The 18619-nt window shown below is 38.0% G+C and overlaps 1 protein-coding gene across 6 annotated transcripts in view; it reads right to left on the bottom strand.

The window, feature by feature from the left end:
• FCHSD2 (FCH and double SH3 domains 2) overlaps positions 1-18619 on the bottom strand; it is a 314626-nt gene that overhangs the window by 166612 nt on the left and 129395 nt on the right. For 4 of the 6 annotated variants that reach the window (XM_054440857.2, XM_054440858.2, XM_063672056.1 and 1 more), the window contains one exon: positions 10178-10254. In XM_054440857.2, the coding sequence (XP_054296832.1) occupies positions 10178-10254 (77 nt within the window). Of the gene's footprint in view, positions 1-10177; positions 10255-10887; positions 10970-18619 lie in introns of all 6 variants that reach the window. The other 2 variants (XM_063672055.1, XM_063672054.1) reach the window with 1 other exon arrangement.

The following is an 18619-nucleotide window of genomic DNA, read 5'->3' on the forward strand; positions in this document are numbered from 1 at the left end:
TTTTTAGAGATAAGGTCTTGCTCTGTCACTCAGGTGGTAGTGCAGTGGCACAGTCATAGCTGACTGTAGCCTCAAATGCCTCGGCTCAAGCAATCCTCCTACCTCAGCCTTCCAAAGTGCTAGAATTTCAGGTGTGAGCCACTGCACCAGGCCTACATTCACTCTTTAGATGACCTCACTCTACAGATGGTTTTAAAGCCATCCGGTCTCATGGCTTTAAAGAGTATCAAAATCCTGACTATTCCTAAACTTTTTTTTTTTTTTTTTAAAGAGGCAGGATCTTGTTCTGTTGCTCAGGCTGGAGTGCATGGCATGATCACAGCTTACTACAGCCTCGAACTCCTGGGCTCAAGTGGTCCTCCTGCCTCAGCCTCCCAAGTAACTGGGCCTACAGGAATGAGCCACTGCATCTGGTTATTATTTTTTTTTTAATAGAAATGGTATCTCACTTTGATGCTTAATCTGCATCTTGAACTCCTGGCTTTAAGCCATCCTCCTGCCTTAGCCTCCTAAAGTTCTGGGATTACATACATGAACCACTACTCTCAGCCCAATTCCTGAATTTTTAATTCCTGTCCAGATACCTTCCCTAAACCCTAACTGCCTCTTCAACATATCCAACTTGGATATTTAGTAGGCACCTTACACTTAACATGTACAAAACTAAATTCTTGATTTCCCTAAAATCTGTTCTGGCAATCTATCTATTCCATCTCATTGACAGCAACTCAAACCTTCTAGTAGTTGGTTCAAACCCAAAGCCCTGGAATCATCACTGATTCCTCATTTGTCTATCATATCTGCTCCATCAAGAAATCCTGTTTGCTAGACTTAAAAAATACCATGGAATTTAATTACTGCCAGTCTCCTCCACTGTGACTACCCTGCTTTGAGCCACCCTCACCTTATGCCTAGATTACTGCAAGTCTCCTACCTGCCCTCTCTGCTTCTGCCTAGTCCCCCAACACCTGTGCCCTGCACATTACAGCAATTGCTGCGCAATCACTTCTTGGCCCTCTGTATTCTCCCTACTATGCTTACTGTTCTTACCGCCAATTGGCATATATGTTTAATTATTCACTTGTTTACTGTTTGTCTTCCCTCATTAGAATGTAGGCTCCATGCAGCAGAAGCTTTGTTTCATTCACTGTTGTATGTTCGGCACAGGGTATGGCATAGCAGGCACTCAATACATATTTACTGGGGGAGGAGAGGAAGGAATGATGGAGCCTAGATTTGAAACCAAATGTGTCTGGCTCCCAAACCTCTGTCTTTTGCTGACATAAGATTGTTCTTAGTCTCAGTAACAATGCTGAACATTAAAAAGGGCCTCTTCATTCTGATATAGTTTATACCAAGACTTATGTATCCTAAGTCCTTTGTATACATCATCTACTATTTTTGTCTCCTATCTTCTGTACCATTATTTATCATTTTTTAAAAATGACTAACCTTTTAAACTAAAATATATGTATCTTACGACTTTATATCACTATTCTAACTGAAAAATACTTGCCATAATAATTAGGTTATAACTAGTAAAATACAAAACCATTTATCCACATACTATCTAAGTTCATGCTGTGAACTATTTCTTATATGAATATCATATAAGATATCTAGGAAAACCTAGAAAACTTTACCAGAAGAAATTTCTCATTAAGAAATAAATCAAGGCTGGGCACAGTGGCTCACGCATGTAATCTCAGCATTTTGGGAGGCTGAGGCAGAAGGATTGCTTGAGGCCAGGAGTTTGAGATCAGCCTGGGCAATATAACAAAACCTCATCTCCACAAAAAAAAATTTAAAATTAGCCAAGCATGGTGGTAGTGGTGGCTATGCAGGAGGTGATGTGGAAGGATCACTTGGATCCAAGAGTTTGAGGCTACAGTGAGCCACTTCACTCCAGCTTGGGTGCAAAAGTGAGACCCTGTTTTGAAAGAAAGGAAAGAAGAAAGAAAAAAGGGGGGAAAAAGGAAAGGAAAAGAAAAGAAAGAAATCAAGAAATTCTTAACTGTTAAATTCTTAACAAGATCTTAAGTGTGGAAGAGGTCACACAAAGCTACAAATGTGGTAAAACGGCACAGAACTCAATATGCACACTTATATACACATAAATGAATGTGTATAAAACTAACGAATTCTGAATTAAGTTGGATGACTGTATCAGTATCAATTTCTTGGTTGTGATATTGTACTACAGTTATGCAAGATATTACCACTGGGAGAACTGGGTGGGGAATGTAAGAGCACTCTGAATTTATTATTTCTGACGACTGTATGTGTAGCTACAACTATCTCAAAGTAAAAAGTGTTTAAGATATAACAAACAAAGCCATAGGTCTTTCCTAGGCTTAGAAATACACCTTTCTACTGGCATCATATCTCAAGACAACTCAGGAAAATGAGATTAAGGGCTGGCTGCAGTGCCTCACGCCTGTAGCACTTTGAGAGGCTGAGGCAGGCAGATCACTTGAGGCCAGGAGTTTGCGACCAGCCTGGCCAACATAGTAAAACCCCATCTCTACTAAAAATACAAAAATTAGCAGGGCATGGTGGTGCACACCTGTAATCCCAGCTACTCAGGAGGCTGAGGCACAAGAATTGCTTGAACCCAGGAGGCAGACGTTGCAGTGGGCCAAGACTGCACCACTGCACTCCAGCCTGGGCGACAGATCAAGACTGTCTCAAAACAAAGAAAAGAAAATGTGATTAAGTTCATAACCTAAGAATAATTTATATAGTAACTAATAACAAGAAGAATGGTGTTTTAATAAATGTTCATACACGGTTGTTATTGGTAGTAGAAAGGGAGAATATCCTAAGCCTGGGTAACAGAAATAAAGACAGGGAAAGACTGCTTTCAGTCCAGTGGAGGTGTTGATAAGAACTGAAACACAACTGCAACTGAGGTGCCCAAGGGTTGGAAAACCAAGGATGAAAGGAGAAATGGCCAGAGGTAAGCAGAGAGATAATTTGGTGCCAGGTTTCTTCATGGTTTTGAATATCATGAAAATAAATTTAAATTTATCCCATTGGCAAGGAAAAACAACAGAAGATTTTCAAGCAGGGGAGTGACAGTAGGCCTGTTTTACAAAGATATAAAGATATAGTTTGTGTCATTACAGCAGATGGAATTGTGAAAGAGAGAAATCACACGCAAACAAGCAGCTACTTAACATTCCAGATATGAAGAGATCTACAAAGAAGGTAAAATTAGAGGCAGCTTTTGTTTCCCAAGTTGAAAAGTTAATAAAAATATATTCTTATTACCAGTTCATAGTCAAGATTTAAAGACAAGAATATAAATAAGCTTACTTACAAGAGTCATTAGAGAGCTGAGGGACTTTTGAGAAGCATTTACATAGAAAGGAATGAAAACCTGTTCTCAAATTTAAAAAAAAAAAGGTCCAAGAGAAAGTAGTGTTACGAAAGTCTAATGCAAATTGAGGTTGTTTAATGACATTAAATGCTGCATGTATCATCACATAGGCAAACAATTTAAAAGACTGATTACATGCACTGTTGGTAAAAAATAAAAACAAAGGGACAATTTAAAATCATACTACAGGCTGGGTGTGGTGGCTCACGCCTGTAATCCCAGCAGTTTGGGAGGCTGAGGTGGGCTGATCACTTGAGGTCAAGAGTTCGAGACCAGCCTGGCCAACATGGCGAAACTCCATCTCTACTAAAAATACAAAAATTAGCCAGGTGTGGTGGCATACACCTGTAATCCCAGTTGCTCGGGAGGCTGAGGCATGAGAATCACTTGAACCTGGGAGGTGGAGGTTGCAGTGAGCCAAGATCGTGCCACCACACTCCAGCCTGGGTGATGGAGTGAAAACTGTCTCAAAAAACAAAGTCATACTAGAAAAAATTAAATATATTTATACAGTTTATGGGGAACAACTTCCAATATTAATATTTTAGGGCCAGTCTAGTAGTGATGAATTCCCTAACCTTTTGCTTGTCTGCGAAAGAATTTACTTCTCCTTCATTTATGAAGAATAATTTTGCTGAATACAGTATCCTTGGTTTGGTTGGTAGTTTTTTTTTCTTTCAGTACTTTGAATATATCATACCATTCTCTCTTGGCCTGTAAAGGTTTCTGCTGAGAAATCTGCTATTAGTCTCATAGCAGTTCTTTGACAGATGACTGCATGCTTTTTTCTTGCTGTTTTTTGAATTCTCTCTTTGTCTTTGATGTTAGATAGTCTGACTATAATGTACCATGGAGAATGCCTTTTTGCATTTCATCTGCTTGGGGGGTCTCAGAGCCTCCAGTATCTGGATGTCTAAATCTCTTGTTGGACTTGGGAAGTTTTTGTCTATTATTTCATCAAATAGATTTTCTAACCCTTCCCTTCCCTCTTTGCCATCTGGGAAACCAATAATGTGCGTATTTGGTCACTTTATGTTGTCTCATATATCACAACGGCTTTGTTAATTCTTTCTTATTTTTCTTCTTTTTGTCTGCTTGGGTTATTTCATAGGACCTGTCTTCAAGTTTTAAGATCTTCTCTTTTGCAGATCTAGTCTCTATTGTTGAAGCTTTCAAATGTATTTTGTATTTCATTCAATGAATTCTTCCATTACAGAATTTCTGTTTGGTTCTTTTTTATATCATCTCTTTGGTAAATTTCTCATTCATATCCTGAATTGTTTTTCTGATTTCTCTGTACTGTTTTTCAGAATTTTCTTGTATCTCATTGAGCTTCTTTAATATCAAAATTTTGAATTCTTTTTCTAGGATTTTGTAAATTTGTTTTTTATTGGGATCTGTTACTAGAGAATTATGTTATTCCTTTGGAGTTATGTTTCCTTGCTTTTTCATGTTTCCTACATTGATAACTGCACATCTGATGTAATAGTCACTTCTTCCAATTTTTTGAATTTGCTTCTGTAGGGAATGTTTTCCTGTAGATAGATCTATGGTGTTGTTTGGGTAGGGCCCTTTGGCTTTGATTCTGGGTGCTTGCAGTGGTATGGTATCTGTACGATTTCTTTGGCTATAAACAGTGCCAGTGGTGTTCATAATTTCTTCAGTGGTTTCAGGTGCAGTTATTAGTGGGGCCTGTGGTAAAGTTTTGCTGAGGATTGGGACACCAGGTAGGCCAGTCTTTGAGCCCCAGTAGAGGCAGTGGTGAGTTGGCACCAGTAGTCCAGGTGGGCCAATTCTTGTCCTTCAGGTGGCTTACTCAGATGCTGGTAGTGGCAGCAGTGAGCTGGGTGGGTGGGCGGATTCTTGGGCTTCTGGGCAGCTGGCATAAAACAGCAGTGGCAGTGGTGGGATAATCTTCTGGGTCTTGAGCAGTGTATGCTGGTATTGGTGGTGGCTGTGATGGGGTGGGCGGCTCAGTCTCCAAGCCTGCAGGTGGCATGTGCAGGTAGGTGTCAGCTGTGATAGTGGCAGGGGTGGGTAGAACCAACCTCAGGCCCCCTAGAGGAGTATTCAGGTGCCAATGGTGGTAGAATGCGCTGGGCAATCTCCTGGACCCTAGCCTGTGTGCTCTGGCATGGAGTAGGGATATGAAGCCAGGCTGGGGTGGCTTGCCCTCAGGCTCTCAACAATATGTGCAGGTGCCAGCCATAGTAGGCAGGGGCAGGCTGATCCCTAGGCCACTGGCAGAATGCTCAGGTGGGGGGCAGTAGTGGCTGCACTGCTGCCCTGCCACTGGAGAAGGGAGGGCTACCTTCTGAGCTGGAAGTCTAGGCTAGCAGGTGGGGAACATGTGCACCACCTAGGCTAGCAGATGGGGAATACTTGCCCCAGCATCACTCGCTCCCCAGCAGCACTTACACTGCTAACCTAACAGTGTTAACCCACACCTTGGCCCCAAGGGCAGAAGCTCACACTTCTCTTGTGGTTTAGCCCTAGTGCTGCTGGACCCCCAGGACAGTGCACAGTCTGTTGGGGGTAGGGCTCTAAAATAGTACCTTGCTGCAGTTGCTTAGTTCTCAGTGTGTGTGGGACCCAGCATGAGCTCCCTTCTTGGTGTAGTGCCATCACACAATCTCCTGGCAGCTCCCTATCTTAGTTTCAAGGTCCAGGAAGGTTGAAGGGCTCTTCCATGGCCAGCACTACAGAAGTCTACAGTGGGAATGTGGACCAGTGGGGGTCTCTCTTGGCTCCTGACTAATCCCACCTGAACAGGCTACCTTGTTTCCCTTTCCTTTTTAACTTTAGGTATTTCCTGTCACTTTTCTGTTGAATTCCAGTGTTCTCTCTTGGATGATCTAGTCAACATATGATTATTCACTCACTAGTTTGGTTCTCCTTAGTGGAGGAGGTATGAAGTGCCCCTAGTCAGCCACCTTGAAGCCCCTCCCTCCAATATCAACATTTTAAATATATAAACCCTTTGATCCAGCATTTCTCCCTCTAAGAATTTACCCTACAGATACACTTTCAGTGTACAAAAATATACTCACGTTCATACAGAACTTATTCACTGCAGCATTATTTGAAATACTAATAAACTAAATAACTACAAATAGGGATGTGGATAACAAAAGTATAGTTCATCAATACTATGGCACTAAAGCAGGCATTAAAAAGAATGAGGGACCAGAACATACTGACATGAAGGGATTTCTAAAATAGACTCTTTAAGTGTGTGTGCGGGGAGCAAGGGTGTTACAGACTGCATTTATATAATAATTGCAGTTCTGTTAGAAACAACGAAACTATGTATGTCCATGTGTGAATCACACAGAAAAAAATGTGAAAGAAAAGACCAAACACTTGTAATAGCAATTACCCTAGGGGAGCAGAAATGTGAGTGGAAGATGCTTGGGAAATGATATTCATTATACTCCTGTACTGTTTACCTACTTGATAAAAAACATGTATTACTTGGATAAGAATTTGAAACTACCAATGCAAATATAAATACGAAAAAGTTAAATGGAAAACTTTAAATGACTAAAACTAAAATAAGCTCCAAATAAACAAAAACATTGGCAGTTGTTCTCAGCCTCAATCCTGATCTTTCTATTGTCTTTTTCACAATAGCACCACCATCCTCTCAGTTGCCTAAATGAAAACACCTGGGAGTCATTGTATACTTCTTCATCTCTCTCCCCCTGCTTCATTCATTCAGTCAGTAAATATTTATCAAGTGCTTTCTATGTTGCAAGAGCTATTTTAAATATGAAGAAAACTGTTTATATATGTAATTTGTCTCAGAACAAATTTGACAAACACAAAAAACAAAACTCGGCCAAATCATTTGCAAGTCCTCTGGCTTAAGTCTTCTAAATATCTCTGAAATCTTCCCTACAACTTGATTTCTGCTACAATTTCCTTGGTTCAAATATGAGATGATGAGGAATTAAATTCCTCCCATTCTATCCTTTCTGAAGTCTTCCTCACAACCCTTGAATCCACCTTTATACTATCATTAAGGTAAAGATGATAATGTGATTCCTCTCATGGAAACATTTCAACACCTCCATTACGTTCTGAATAAAAAAGCAAACTCTATACTGTGATATGTAAAGTCCTTTTATGATGCCTACCTATGATGTATCCTTAATCTCCACCACTCCAGTTAACCTCTAACCCACATACTTCACAGCAACCCTACTGAACTGTTAACTGTCACTTTTTCTCATGCTCCATGCCTTGAAGGGGTTATTTTCACTTAGAATTCCTTTTACCAAACTGTCTGCCTGGAAAACTCCTGCACATTCTTTAAGACCTGGCTCTACAAGCCTAGGTTTTCTTCTATGGCTCCAATGGCCCTCTCCTACTACCCAATTCTGCAACTGTTTATAGTGGCTACCTCCTGTATGCTTACAAAGGACAGACAGCATATCTTCTAGCCTCTCTAATCCTAAGGTCTACTTTAACTGCTGACATGTAGCAGGTATTTCATATGCATCCTATGAATAAGAAAGAAAGAATGAATGTGTGTTTAAATAGCTATCTGACCTTGAGTAAGACATAACCTGAGACCTGGTTTCCTATAGTATAAAATGAGAATTATTATATCTACCTCACAGAGCTGTTCTGATAATCATGGGAGATGAGTTCTTAGCACAGTGTCCGCCACATAGTAAATATTTGGTATATCTTGGCTTGCAATACTTTTTTAAATTAGGGTTTATAAGCTAGCCTAGGAGCATAGCTTTTTAATCCTTATTTCTTTGGTAACCTGAATCCTGAATTTTAAATAAACTTGGAATATAACTCCTGGCCTCAAGCAATCCTCCCATCTCAGCCTCCCAAAGCACTGGGATTGCAGGCATGAGCCACCATGCCCAGCCTAACTATCTATAAGTTGGATGCTTCTTTACTGCAAGCAATCTTCTTAGGCTGATTTCCTTATACCAGCAACACTGAACATCCCATGCTCGCTGTCACCTCAAGGTTTTGTTCTACTTGCCTCTCTTGCCTAGAATTTCATCTCTCCTCTCTTCCTCCTTAGCTGAATTTTGCAGATACAGAAAATCCTTAAGAAAATCTATGTGGTTTCTTTGTCTTTTTGTTTTTTTTTGGGAGACAGAGTCTCACTCTGTCACCCAGGCTGGAGGGGAGTGGTGCATTCATAGCTCACTGCAGCCTTGAACTCCTGGGCTCAAGCAATCCTCCTGCCTTAGCCTCCTGAGTAGCTGGGACTACAGGCACGTACCACCACACCCAGCTAATGTTTGTATTTTTTGTAGAGATGGAGTCTCACTATACTGCCCAGGCTAGTCTCGAAGTACTTGCCTCAAGTGATCCTTCCACCTCGGCCTCCCAAAGTGCTAGGATTACAGGCATGAAGAAAATCTATTAAATATTTTTATTTCCTGTTTTGCTGTAATATGCTCTATTGCAATCATACTGTTCTATTATTTATAGCTCTCAAGACACCTTCCATGATATCAGTAGGCCACTGTGAAGAATTATTAGGGTTTCTTATCATATGTCCTTCAGTTTTCTAGCTTCATTGCCACATTCTTAAGAAATTATCTGATGTCAATCATCAATGACAATTCAACAGCTTGATTTCGTATTCAGACTCTAAACCATGCACTGCAACACTAAGTTCTTAATTACCTTGGATTCTCTGCTATTGTTTGAAGGGTATTTGATCATAATCCTAACCAGACTGCAAGCTCTGAGGTCACTGACTTCTGGGTCCTTCAACACAAAGGACAACTCCTGAGCATAAAAGACAATAAATACTTCCAAATTGACCTCAAAAAAGAAATCAATTTTTTTTTTTTTTTTTTTTTTTGAGCCAGAGTCTCACTCTGTCGCCCAGGCTGGAGTGCAGTGGCATGATCTCGGCTCAATGCAACCTCTGCCTCCCAGGTTCAAGCAATCCTCCTGCCTCAGCCTCCCAAGTAGCTGGGATTACAGGTGCCCACCACCACGTCTGGCTAATTTTTTTATTTTTAGTAGAGTCAGGGTTTCACCATGTTGGCCAGGCTGGTCTTGAACTCCTGATCTCAGGTGATCCACCTGCCTTGGCCTCCCAAAGTGCTGAGATTACAGGCGTGAGCCACTGCGCCTGGCCAAAAGAAACCAAATTCTAAACAAACATATACTTTTAAGATATCAGTAGGTCACTGAGGACACAATCTATATTCCATTCTCATCTACCTTCATTACAATTCGTATGTGAGATATTAACTAGCCATGTCTAAATCTTTTGTTTATATTAAAAAATACAAACACACATATATTTTTCTAAAATAAGTATTATGCTAAAAAGAAGGTCTTTTCCTTACAACACATTAGAAAGTTTTCCCCCCCAGTCTCACAAAAACCCCATCTTTCCATATTTAGAATTTATTTCAGAAGTATCAATGAAGATGGCAGAACATATACAATCTTGTTTCATCACCGTCACAATAATGTGTTTCATCATAGGTCACTCAGCAATTTGTGTTCCATTGTCACCCGCCTTCTTTAAGTTTCAATTGGGGGTATAATTAATTATATAAAATATAATCTTGGCTTATACAAGACATGAAAATGATCTATTTTATATAGATTACAATCTATTTTAGATTATTTAATGTTATAAAACATTAAAATTTTGATAATTTTGAAATTATATCCAAAAACATGGCAGAGGAAAGAAGTAATTCTTTTAAAAACTGGAGTGTTACATTATCTGTATGTGACATAGCTTTAAGTAAAACCATTTCTAAAGAAAATAGGCAAAAACCACTAAGTTACCTGTAATCATTCCGATCATCAGCTTTTACTCCAGGCCAATCTCTCTTCAGGTATTGACTAGCCAACTTCTGGATACCCTGTTAAAAAATACATATTTTTTCTAAAATAAGTATTATGCCATAAAGGAAGCTCTTTTCCTTAAAATACATGACTTAGAAAATCTCATTTTTCCCAATGTAAATTTAATTCAGAAGTGAAAAAAAAACAATGATAGGCTGCACATGGTGGCTTACACCTATAAATCCCGGCCCTTTGGGAGGCCAAGGCAGACAGATCACTTGAGGTCAGGAGTTTGAGACCAGCTTGGCCAACATGGTGAAAATCTATCTCTACCAAAAATACAAAAATTAGCCAGGTGTGGTAGCATGCGCCTGTAGTCCCAGCTACTTGGGAGGCTGAGGCAGGAGAATCACTTGAATCCAGGAGGCAGAGGCTGCAGTGAGCCGAGACTGGGCCTCAGCACTCCAGCCTGGGTGACAGAGTGAAGCTCTGTCTCAAAAAAAAAAAACCCAATTAACCAACCAACCAACCAACCAACCAACCAACCAAAAAACAATGATAAATGGTAGAACACAACCTTTTTTCATTATTGTCCAGGCCTCTCTTGTCTCCATTTTTAGGAAAAGGGTGAGTATAAGGATAAGAAAGTTGAAACTTCATTGATATGCCTTTCACTTTTAACTATTTGACTAGCCATAAAAACAAACCACCTCTGGCATGTCACAGGGAACACAGCTGTCCATCTCCATAGAACTCTGATCACACAGCTTTCTAAATCTCGGCAGCCAAACTCTCATATACCAGGAAAGAGAAAAACAAATTCAATTTGAAGTAGACAGATATATACTGGCATGTAAAATTAATGAACAAATTTTGGTGCTGTTCCATATTATAAATTCTCAGACAGATTTTAAGGGTCTTTTCTTTTTAAATGATACCGTGGCACAAGTCACTTCAAACAACAAAATAAACTGTTTTACAAAGAAATTTGCCCACTTACTATTATCTACACAACACAAATCTGGATAAAACAGAATGTTTATCTATAATAGGTGTCCGGGAGAGGTACAGGGATTTGAATTGAGAAGACCATTTTGTTAAGAATTGATTTTAAACTGCTCATTCCAATTATACAATGTATTATGTTTGGTTTTGTGCTTGTTTTCGTTCGTTCGTTTGTTTGTTTGAGACAAGGCCTCATTCCAATGCCCAGGCTGGAGTACAGTGGTGCGATCATGGCTCAATGCAGCTTCAACTTCCTGGGCTCAAACAATCCTCCCATCTCAGCCTCCCAAGTAGCTGGGACTACAGGCACGTGCCACTGAGCCCAGCTAATTTTTTGTACTTTTAGTAGACACAGTGTTTCGCCATGTTGCCCATGGCTCAACTCCTGGGCTCAAGCAAGCCACCTCCCTTGTTCTCCCAAAGTGCCGGGATTACAAGTATGAGTCACCAAACCCGGCCAATGTATTACTTTTGGATAGGAATATATGTGGTCCCCTAACACTATAACAGGGCCTAATGTAATGGTTATAGAAATCATTAACATTGAGATACTTATTTCTATACACGTAACTAAAAAGAACACAATGCTGAAACGAAGAACAATCACATCTATTAATCAACTACCTGCTTTAGGCAAAAATTACTCAAGTAAAATCAACACTACACTCTACATGGTGTAGTGTTATTAAGGTCTGCTGTCAAATTAGCTTGAATCTCAAGTTCCTCCCGAACTTGGCAACAATTTGGTTTCACTATTTCTAAGTATTGTGTATTCTGAGAACTTGTATACAACTACATATCCGTAATAGTTCCACTTAACATATCTTGTACTTTGGGAGCTCCAAATACTAAGCCTTCCCTAAATATGTATGGTAGTTTTTCACCTCTGCACCTTGTTCATACTGCTCCCATTGCATGAAAATATCTTCTAACCACTCCTATTCCTACTTGCTAAATTCTTACCCCTCCCTTTTAATCTGATACTTAAATTTCCTATCGTAAACAATCACAAATATATATAGGAAAATGTGAAAAGCGTCATTGCCTAGGTACTTATTTTCATTTCATTAAAGTATAATAGCTTATTCTTTCTATATTTATTAGCTATAATTCTATAAAGAATTATCCCTCATGAACTATTTGGTTATATTGAGATACAGTTCTTGGAGGAAAGACAGGATAAATATTTGAATGTCCAATATTTGGGTCCAAAGATGAACAATGAATTTTTAAAGTAACACTATGAACTCATGTATTTTAAATAATAGATGCATTCCAATTAATTAAAGTTGCTTTCTTCTGACGCTCAAATTGTCACATCTGTGGTCTGTCAGAGCCCCTCCAAGCTGGCTCCCATATCATGATCCCAAATAGACTTTGAATGCGTCTTTGTTGTTGTTGTTGCTGTTATTGTTGTTTTACAGTTCCTGGCCCAGACTTGCAATAAGCTAGTTCTCCAAGGAATCCTGATTGCTTTCATAGAGAAACCAGACACTACTATCTAGGCAAGTTCTCATTCTTTGGGTCTTACTATTTGTGTCTTTCTCTAAAAGGCCTTTTCTAATCACTGTATGCAAAGTATCTGTGCCTCTGGCCCTCTCACATAAGTCTATTTATGCATATTGTCATACACTGTTACTGTCTGGTTTAAATATTTGTCTGTTTACTCTATAAGCTCCATCAGGTATAGACTTTGTCTTTTTTTTTTTTTTTTAATCATTATATCCCCGGCTATAGCAGATCACCTAGAATTTAGTTGATACTGGTAAGATCCACTGATTGCATGGATAAATGCCACCTACATTACTCTGTTTCTAATGTATAGTGCCCATCTCCATGTATGTTTTTGGCATTCTGTGTTAGAAGTCTTTGAATAAAAACTTCTCTGGTTCCTAATTTTCATGTACTCAAATTTTTAAATAACTGTATCAGATTTCTGAGATTACGACCAGGTGGCTTTAATAAAATAAATTCCTTGGTAAAATTACAGTCAAATTTGACCATCTTCACTATTTTAAGAGAAATGTGTGTGGGTATGCCAAAGCAATTTTTAAAAATAATAGAAGTTTATTCCATACCTAGAAAGCACTACACATTAATTTTTATGAGGGTTCAATTAAGTCAAGATCTCAGAATTCAAATAACTCATTATCTGTAGAGAAGAATAACAAGTATACAACATAATATGCCAGGCAACACATGGGTTACTGCCAAACAAGTGGCAAAATGTGATATAAGTACCCAAATGTGGAAAAGATCATCTGGTATTTTCTCAAATCACATCTAAATGACATGATAGTGACTTTTTCAGTTTAATCACTGTTAAAGTGTTTACAGAACACATCACACAGAACATAGAGTATGAGATGAGCCTCAGTTCATGAGCAGGATTAAGACAGAAGGCAGAATGACAGCGCTCTAAATTTACGCAGAAACAAATGAACTTAAGCACTTTCACACGTTTATTTCTCTTAACTCTGTTAGGCTTTGTTATCACCACAGAGAAATTGGACATTAAAAGCATAAATACTTTACTTCAAATCATACAGTTCGTAACTAGTTAGGTGTGAGCTAGAATCCAAAGTTACTACGTCTTTGTAAAAGAAATCATTTTAGAGTGGACTTTATTTTTTTTAATTATGAAATTAATTTGTTAACTTTGTGCATTATAAATTACAATAGCAATTTCTAGAGCTCTAAACCACAAAGCTAAACTGTATTAAACTGAATGAGCCCTTCAGAGATGAGATGAGGGATTCATGAAATAGACAAACAATGAGATCTTTAGATGAAAGACTTTATTCAAGTTAGTTCACAGAGGCAGGAATCATGACTTCTGTGTACTCCATGCAGCTGTTCAAGATCTAATCTGCATGGATGCTCAGACATACATACTCTGGGGCTATTATAGTAAAGGTCCTAAATAATATTGCATGTTTCTGAAAGCATTCTATGCTTAAATTAACTGGTTTCCTCTATACATTATATTTAAAGCTACATTTGATGAATAAAAGGTTTACTTACATAGAAAACAAAATCCAGCCTAATTAATTTGCTAAGGAAAATAAACCTATGTCTTGCAATTTTTTAAAGAGTTTTTAAAAAAATTTTTTTCAAATCATTCTCCAAGCCCACAGCACTACTATCTAAAATTGGTCCACTAAACATAATATTTATTTATATTTACCTGAGCATCACTGATGCATAATGCTGATTTGATTTGCAATTCAGTTCACTCTAGAGCAGTGGCTTCCATAAAGATGTACTATCAATATACTCTTTGAAACATGCAATAACATCCGATTCCAACTTTTAAAAAGCCATCAGTGTCTGATGTTAGGCTTGCTTTGTTTTACCTCTCAATAACACTTGCTGTATTGCTTTAACAAGTGAAGAAACACAAAGAGAGCCACTGTTGAGTAGACACTAGGAAATATACTGATGGCTTAACCTTTGGCCAATTTATTACAGCAAGCTGAGTAGAAGGGTGCTCTATGGCTCTGGCACAGGTAATTCTGTATCCATTTCATCTCTCAGCATATAGAGAAACTAATATTTAAATTTTACTAAGGGTTTGCCATTAGATGGCTCTTTAAAATTTTTGGAAACCATATTCTTTATATACTATACCATTTTGTCATGAAATTCCCGGCATTATGCAAATGATCTTTTAACAATGAACAAGTTCACTGCATAAGTTGGATATTTCTTAAACTAATGCAAATTATGCAATTATTACCTTTACTATATTCTTAAATCACTTTAAAAGTAATACAGAACTTCACTCCCATCCTAAAGGAAAGTTTTAAAATATTCTTCATTGTTCTGTGTGGTATATGATTATGTAAGATTTTAAAAAACAGTATATTATTTTAAATTACATAATAAATTGTCTTTATTTACTTTTCCATAATTTCATGATGAAATGAAATATTAATCTCATATAATATGTTATATATATAAAACACTAAAGGTATCTTTTAGCCTTTTCCCATTTATAAAAATAAAGATTAATTTTATTTAAATTAAGTATATATAAGAAATAAGATCTATTGACATTTTATTTACGTTGAGACAGGGCCTTGCTCTGTCACCCAGGCTGGAAGGCAGTGGCATGATCATAGCTCATTGAAGTCTTGAACTCCTGGGCTCAAGTGATCCTCCTGCCTCTCAGCCTCCAGAGTAGCTGGGACTGCAGGTGCATGCCACTGTGCCCAGCTAAGTTTTAAAATTTTTTGTAGAGATGGGGTCTCACTATGTTGCCCAGGTTGATCTGAACTCCTGGCCTCAAGTAATGCTCCCACCTCTGCCTCCCAAAGTGCTGGGATTAAAGGTGCAGGCCACTGTGTCTGGCCTATCTACTGACATTATAAATGACCTATCCTATTTGATTTAAAGACCAAACATAGAATTAAAAAAAAAAAAAACAGGCACACATACATTCACTGCGGCACCACTAGCAATAGCAAAGACATGGAATCAACCTAAATGGCCATCAATGGTAAAGTGATAAAGAAAATTTGGTATGTATACACCATGGAATACTTACTATGCAGCCATAAAAAAGAATGAGATCATGTCCTTTGCAGGGGCATGGATGGCGCTGGAGGCTATTAACCTTAGCAAACTAATGCAGGAACGGAAAACTAAATAATATATGTTCTCACTTATAAATGGGAGCTAAATGATGAGAACACATGAACACACAGAGGAGAACAACAGACAATGGGGCCTTTTGGAGGATGGAAGCTAGAAGGAAGGAGAGGATCAGGAAAAATAATTAATGGGTACTAGGCTTAATACCTGGGTAACAAAATAATCTGTACAACAAACCCCTGTGACATGAGTTTACCTATGTAACAAACCTGTACATGTACCCCGAACTTAAAATAAAACTTAAAAAAAATGCCCATTCATGACAGAATTCTAAAAAACCTAGATGCAGAAGAATACTTCCTTAACCTAATAACGGATATATACAAAAAACTGGCTGGGCGTGGTGGCTCACACCTGTAATCCCAACACTTTGGGAGGTGGAGTCATGAGGATCACTTGAGCCCAGGCAACACAAGGAGACCCCTGTCTCTGTACATAATAAAAAAAATTTTCCAGGCCTGGTGGTGCACACCTGTGGTCCTAGCTACTTTTGTGTATGGCAGGAGAGGGAGAGGAGAATGAGATGGGAGGATCACTTGAGCCCAGGATGTCAAGGCTGCAGTGAGCCATGATTGCATCACTGCACTCCAGTCTGGGCAACAGAGTGACACTGTGTCGCAAAAAATAAAAACCAAAACTAAACAACACACATAAAACTAAAGTTAACACCATACTTTTAACGGCAAGTGAATGCTTTTCCCTTAAGATAGAGATAAGGCAAAGATTTTCTCTGTTACGCTTCTTTTCAACATTGTACTGGAAGCCCTACTTAGTACAATAAGGCAAGAAAAAGAAATAAAAGGCATACAGACGGGAAAGGAAGAAATAAAGCTATCTTTATTCATAGATGACATGATTGTCTATGTAAGAAACCCTGAAGAATCTACAAAAAAACCTCATGGAGCTAATAACTGAGTTTAGCAAAGTTGCACAATACAATGTCAATATTCCAAAGTTAATTGTTCTCCTACATACATGCAATGAACAACTGGAATTTGAAATTTTATTAAATGAAGTACTTAGGTATAAATCCCGCAAAATATTTGCAGGATCTGTGTGTGGAAAAGTCCATAATACTAATGAAAGAAAAGAAAAGAATAAAAGAATCTAAATGGATGGAGAGACATTCCATGTTAATGACTTGGGACTTCATATTATTAAGATCTCATTTGCTCCCAATATGATCTATACATTCAAGGCAATCTCAATCAATAGTCCAGAAAGATAAAGGTATTAGAATAGCCAAAATTCAGAAAAATAAGAACAAAATCAGAGCACTCTCATTACCTGACTTCAAGGTATACCTTGAAGGCTGCAGGAATCAAGATAGCATGATGTTGGCAAAAGAATGGACAGATAGATCAGTGGAACAAACGAGAGATCCCAGAAATAGACCCATACAAATATAGTAAACTGATTTTTCACAAAGGGGCAATGACAATTCCATGGAGACAGGATAGTCTCAATCAACAAGTGATGCTAGAACAATTGAATGACCATAAACAACAACAACAACAAAAACCCTTGACACATACTTCACAAGTTACACAAAAATTAGCTCAAAATGATTCATACACCTCAATATAAAGCATAAAACTATGAAACATTTAGAAGAACAGAGAAGAAAATCTCCTTGACCTTTGGTGAAAAGTTTTAACATATAACACCAGAACCAAGACACATGAAAGAAAAATGATAAATTGGACCTTATCAGAATTAAAATCTTTCTTCTGGGAAAGACACTATAAAGAGAATAAAAAGACAAGCTGCAGATTAGGGAAAAATACTTGCAAATCATATATCTGATAAAGGAAGTCCAAATATATAAAGAATTCCTAAAATTCAACAGTAAGAAAAAAATCAACACATTTTTAAAATGGGCAAAGGATCTGAAAAGATACTTCATCAAAGAAGATGTAAGAATGGCAAACAAGCATATGAAAAGAAGTTCAACATCACTTGTCATTACGGGAATGCAAACTAAAATAATGTGGTGCCACTACACACCTATTAGAATGCTAAATCCAAAAAATTAACAGCAAGAAACGCTAGTGAGGACGCAGAGTTACAGAGTACTCCTTCAACGCTGGTAGGAATGCAAAATAGTATGGCCACTTTGAAAGACAGTTTTAAAATTTCTTATGAACAGAGACTTCCACAATCATGTTCTAGGTATTTGGCCAACTGATTTGAAAACTTAGGTTCACAAAAAAACCTCAGCACAAATGCTTCTGGCAGCTTTATTGATAAACTTGGTAACAAAGATGTCCTTCAGTAGGTGAATGGATAAACTAACTGTGGTACATAATTATAATGGAATAGTATTTAGCAATTAAAAGAAACAAACTATTAATTCACATAACTTGGAAGAATCTTAAAATGCATTTTGTTAAGTCAAAGAAGCCAAATTAAAAAGGTTACACACTGTATTATTCCATTCACATGACATTCTGGGGAAGACCAATTGATAGAGAAAACAGATCAGTGATTTTGAGGGGTTTGGGGAGAAGGAAGTGTTTGCTAGGGGAAGAATTTTAAGGGTGGTGAACTAATATACATAATATTGTAGTAGTGGATCTGCAACACTATACATTTGTCAAAACCCAAAGAACTTTGACAATACCCACAGAACTTTGACAAGAGACAAAGAATGACTCTTAATATACGTAAATTAAAAAAAATCTACCAGTGGTTGGGGGAACCCAAGACAGAATGCAGACTGTGACAAATCCAATTGTATTACAAAATGTAAGACATAACCTCATAAATGGGTATGGGGAA

The sequence above is a fragment of the Pongo pygmaeus genome, chromosome 9, assembly GCF_028885625.2.
Source record: "Pongo pygmaeus isolate AG05252 chromosome 9, NHGRI_mPonPyg2-v2.0_pri, whole genome shotgun sequence".
NCBI classification, from domain to species: domain Eukaryota; kingdom Metazoa; phylum Chordata; class Mammalia; order Primates; family Hominidae; genus Pongo; species Pongo pygmaeus.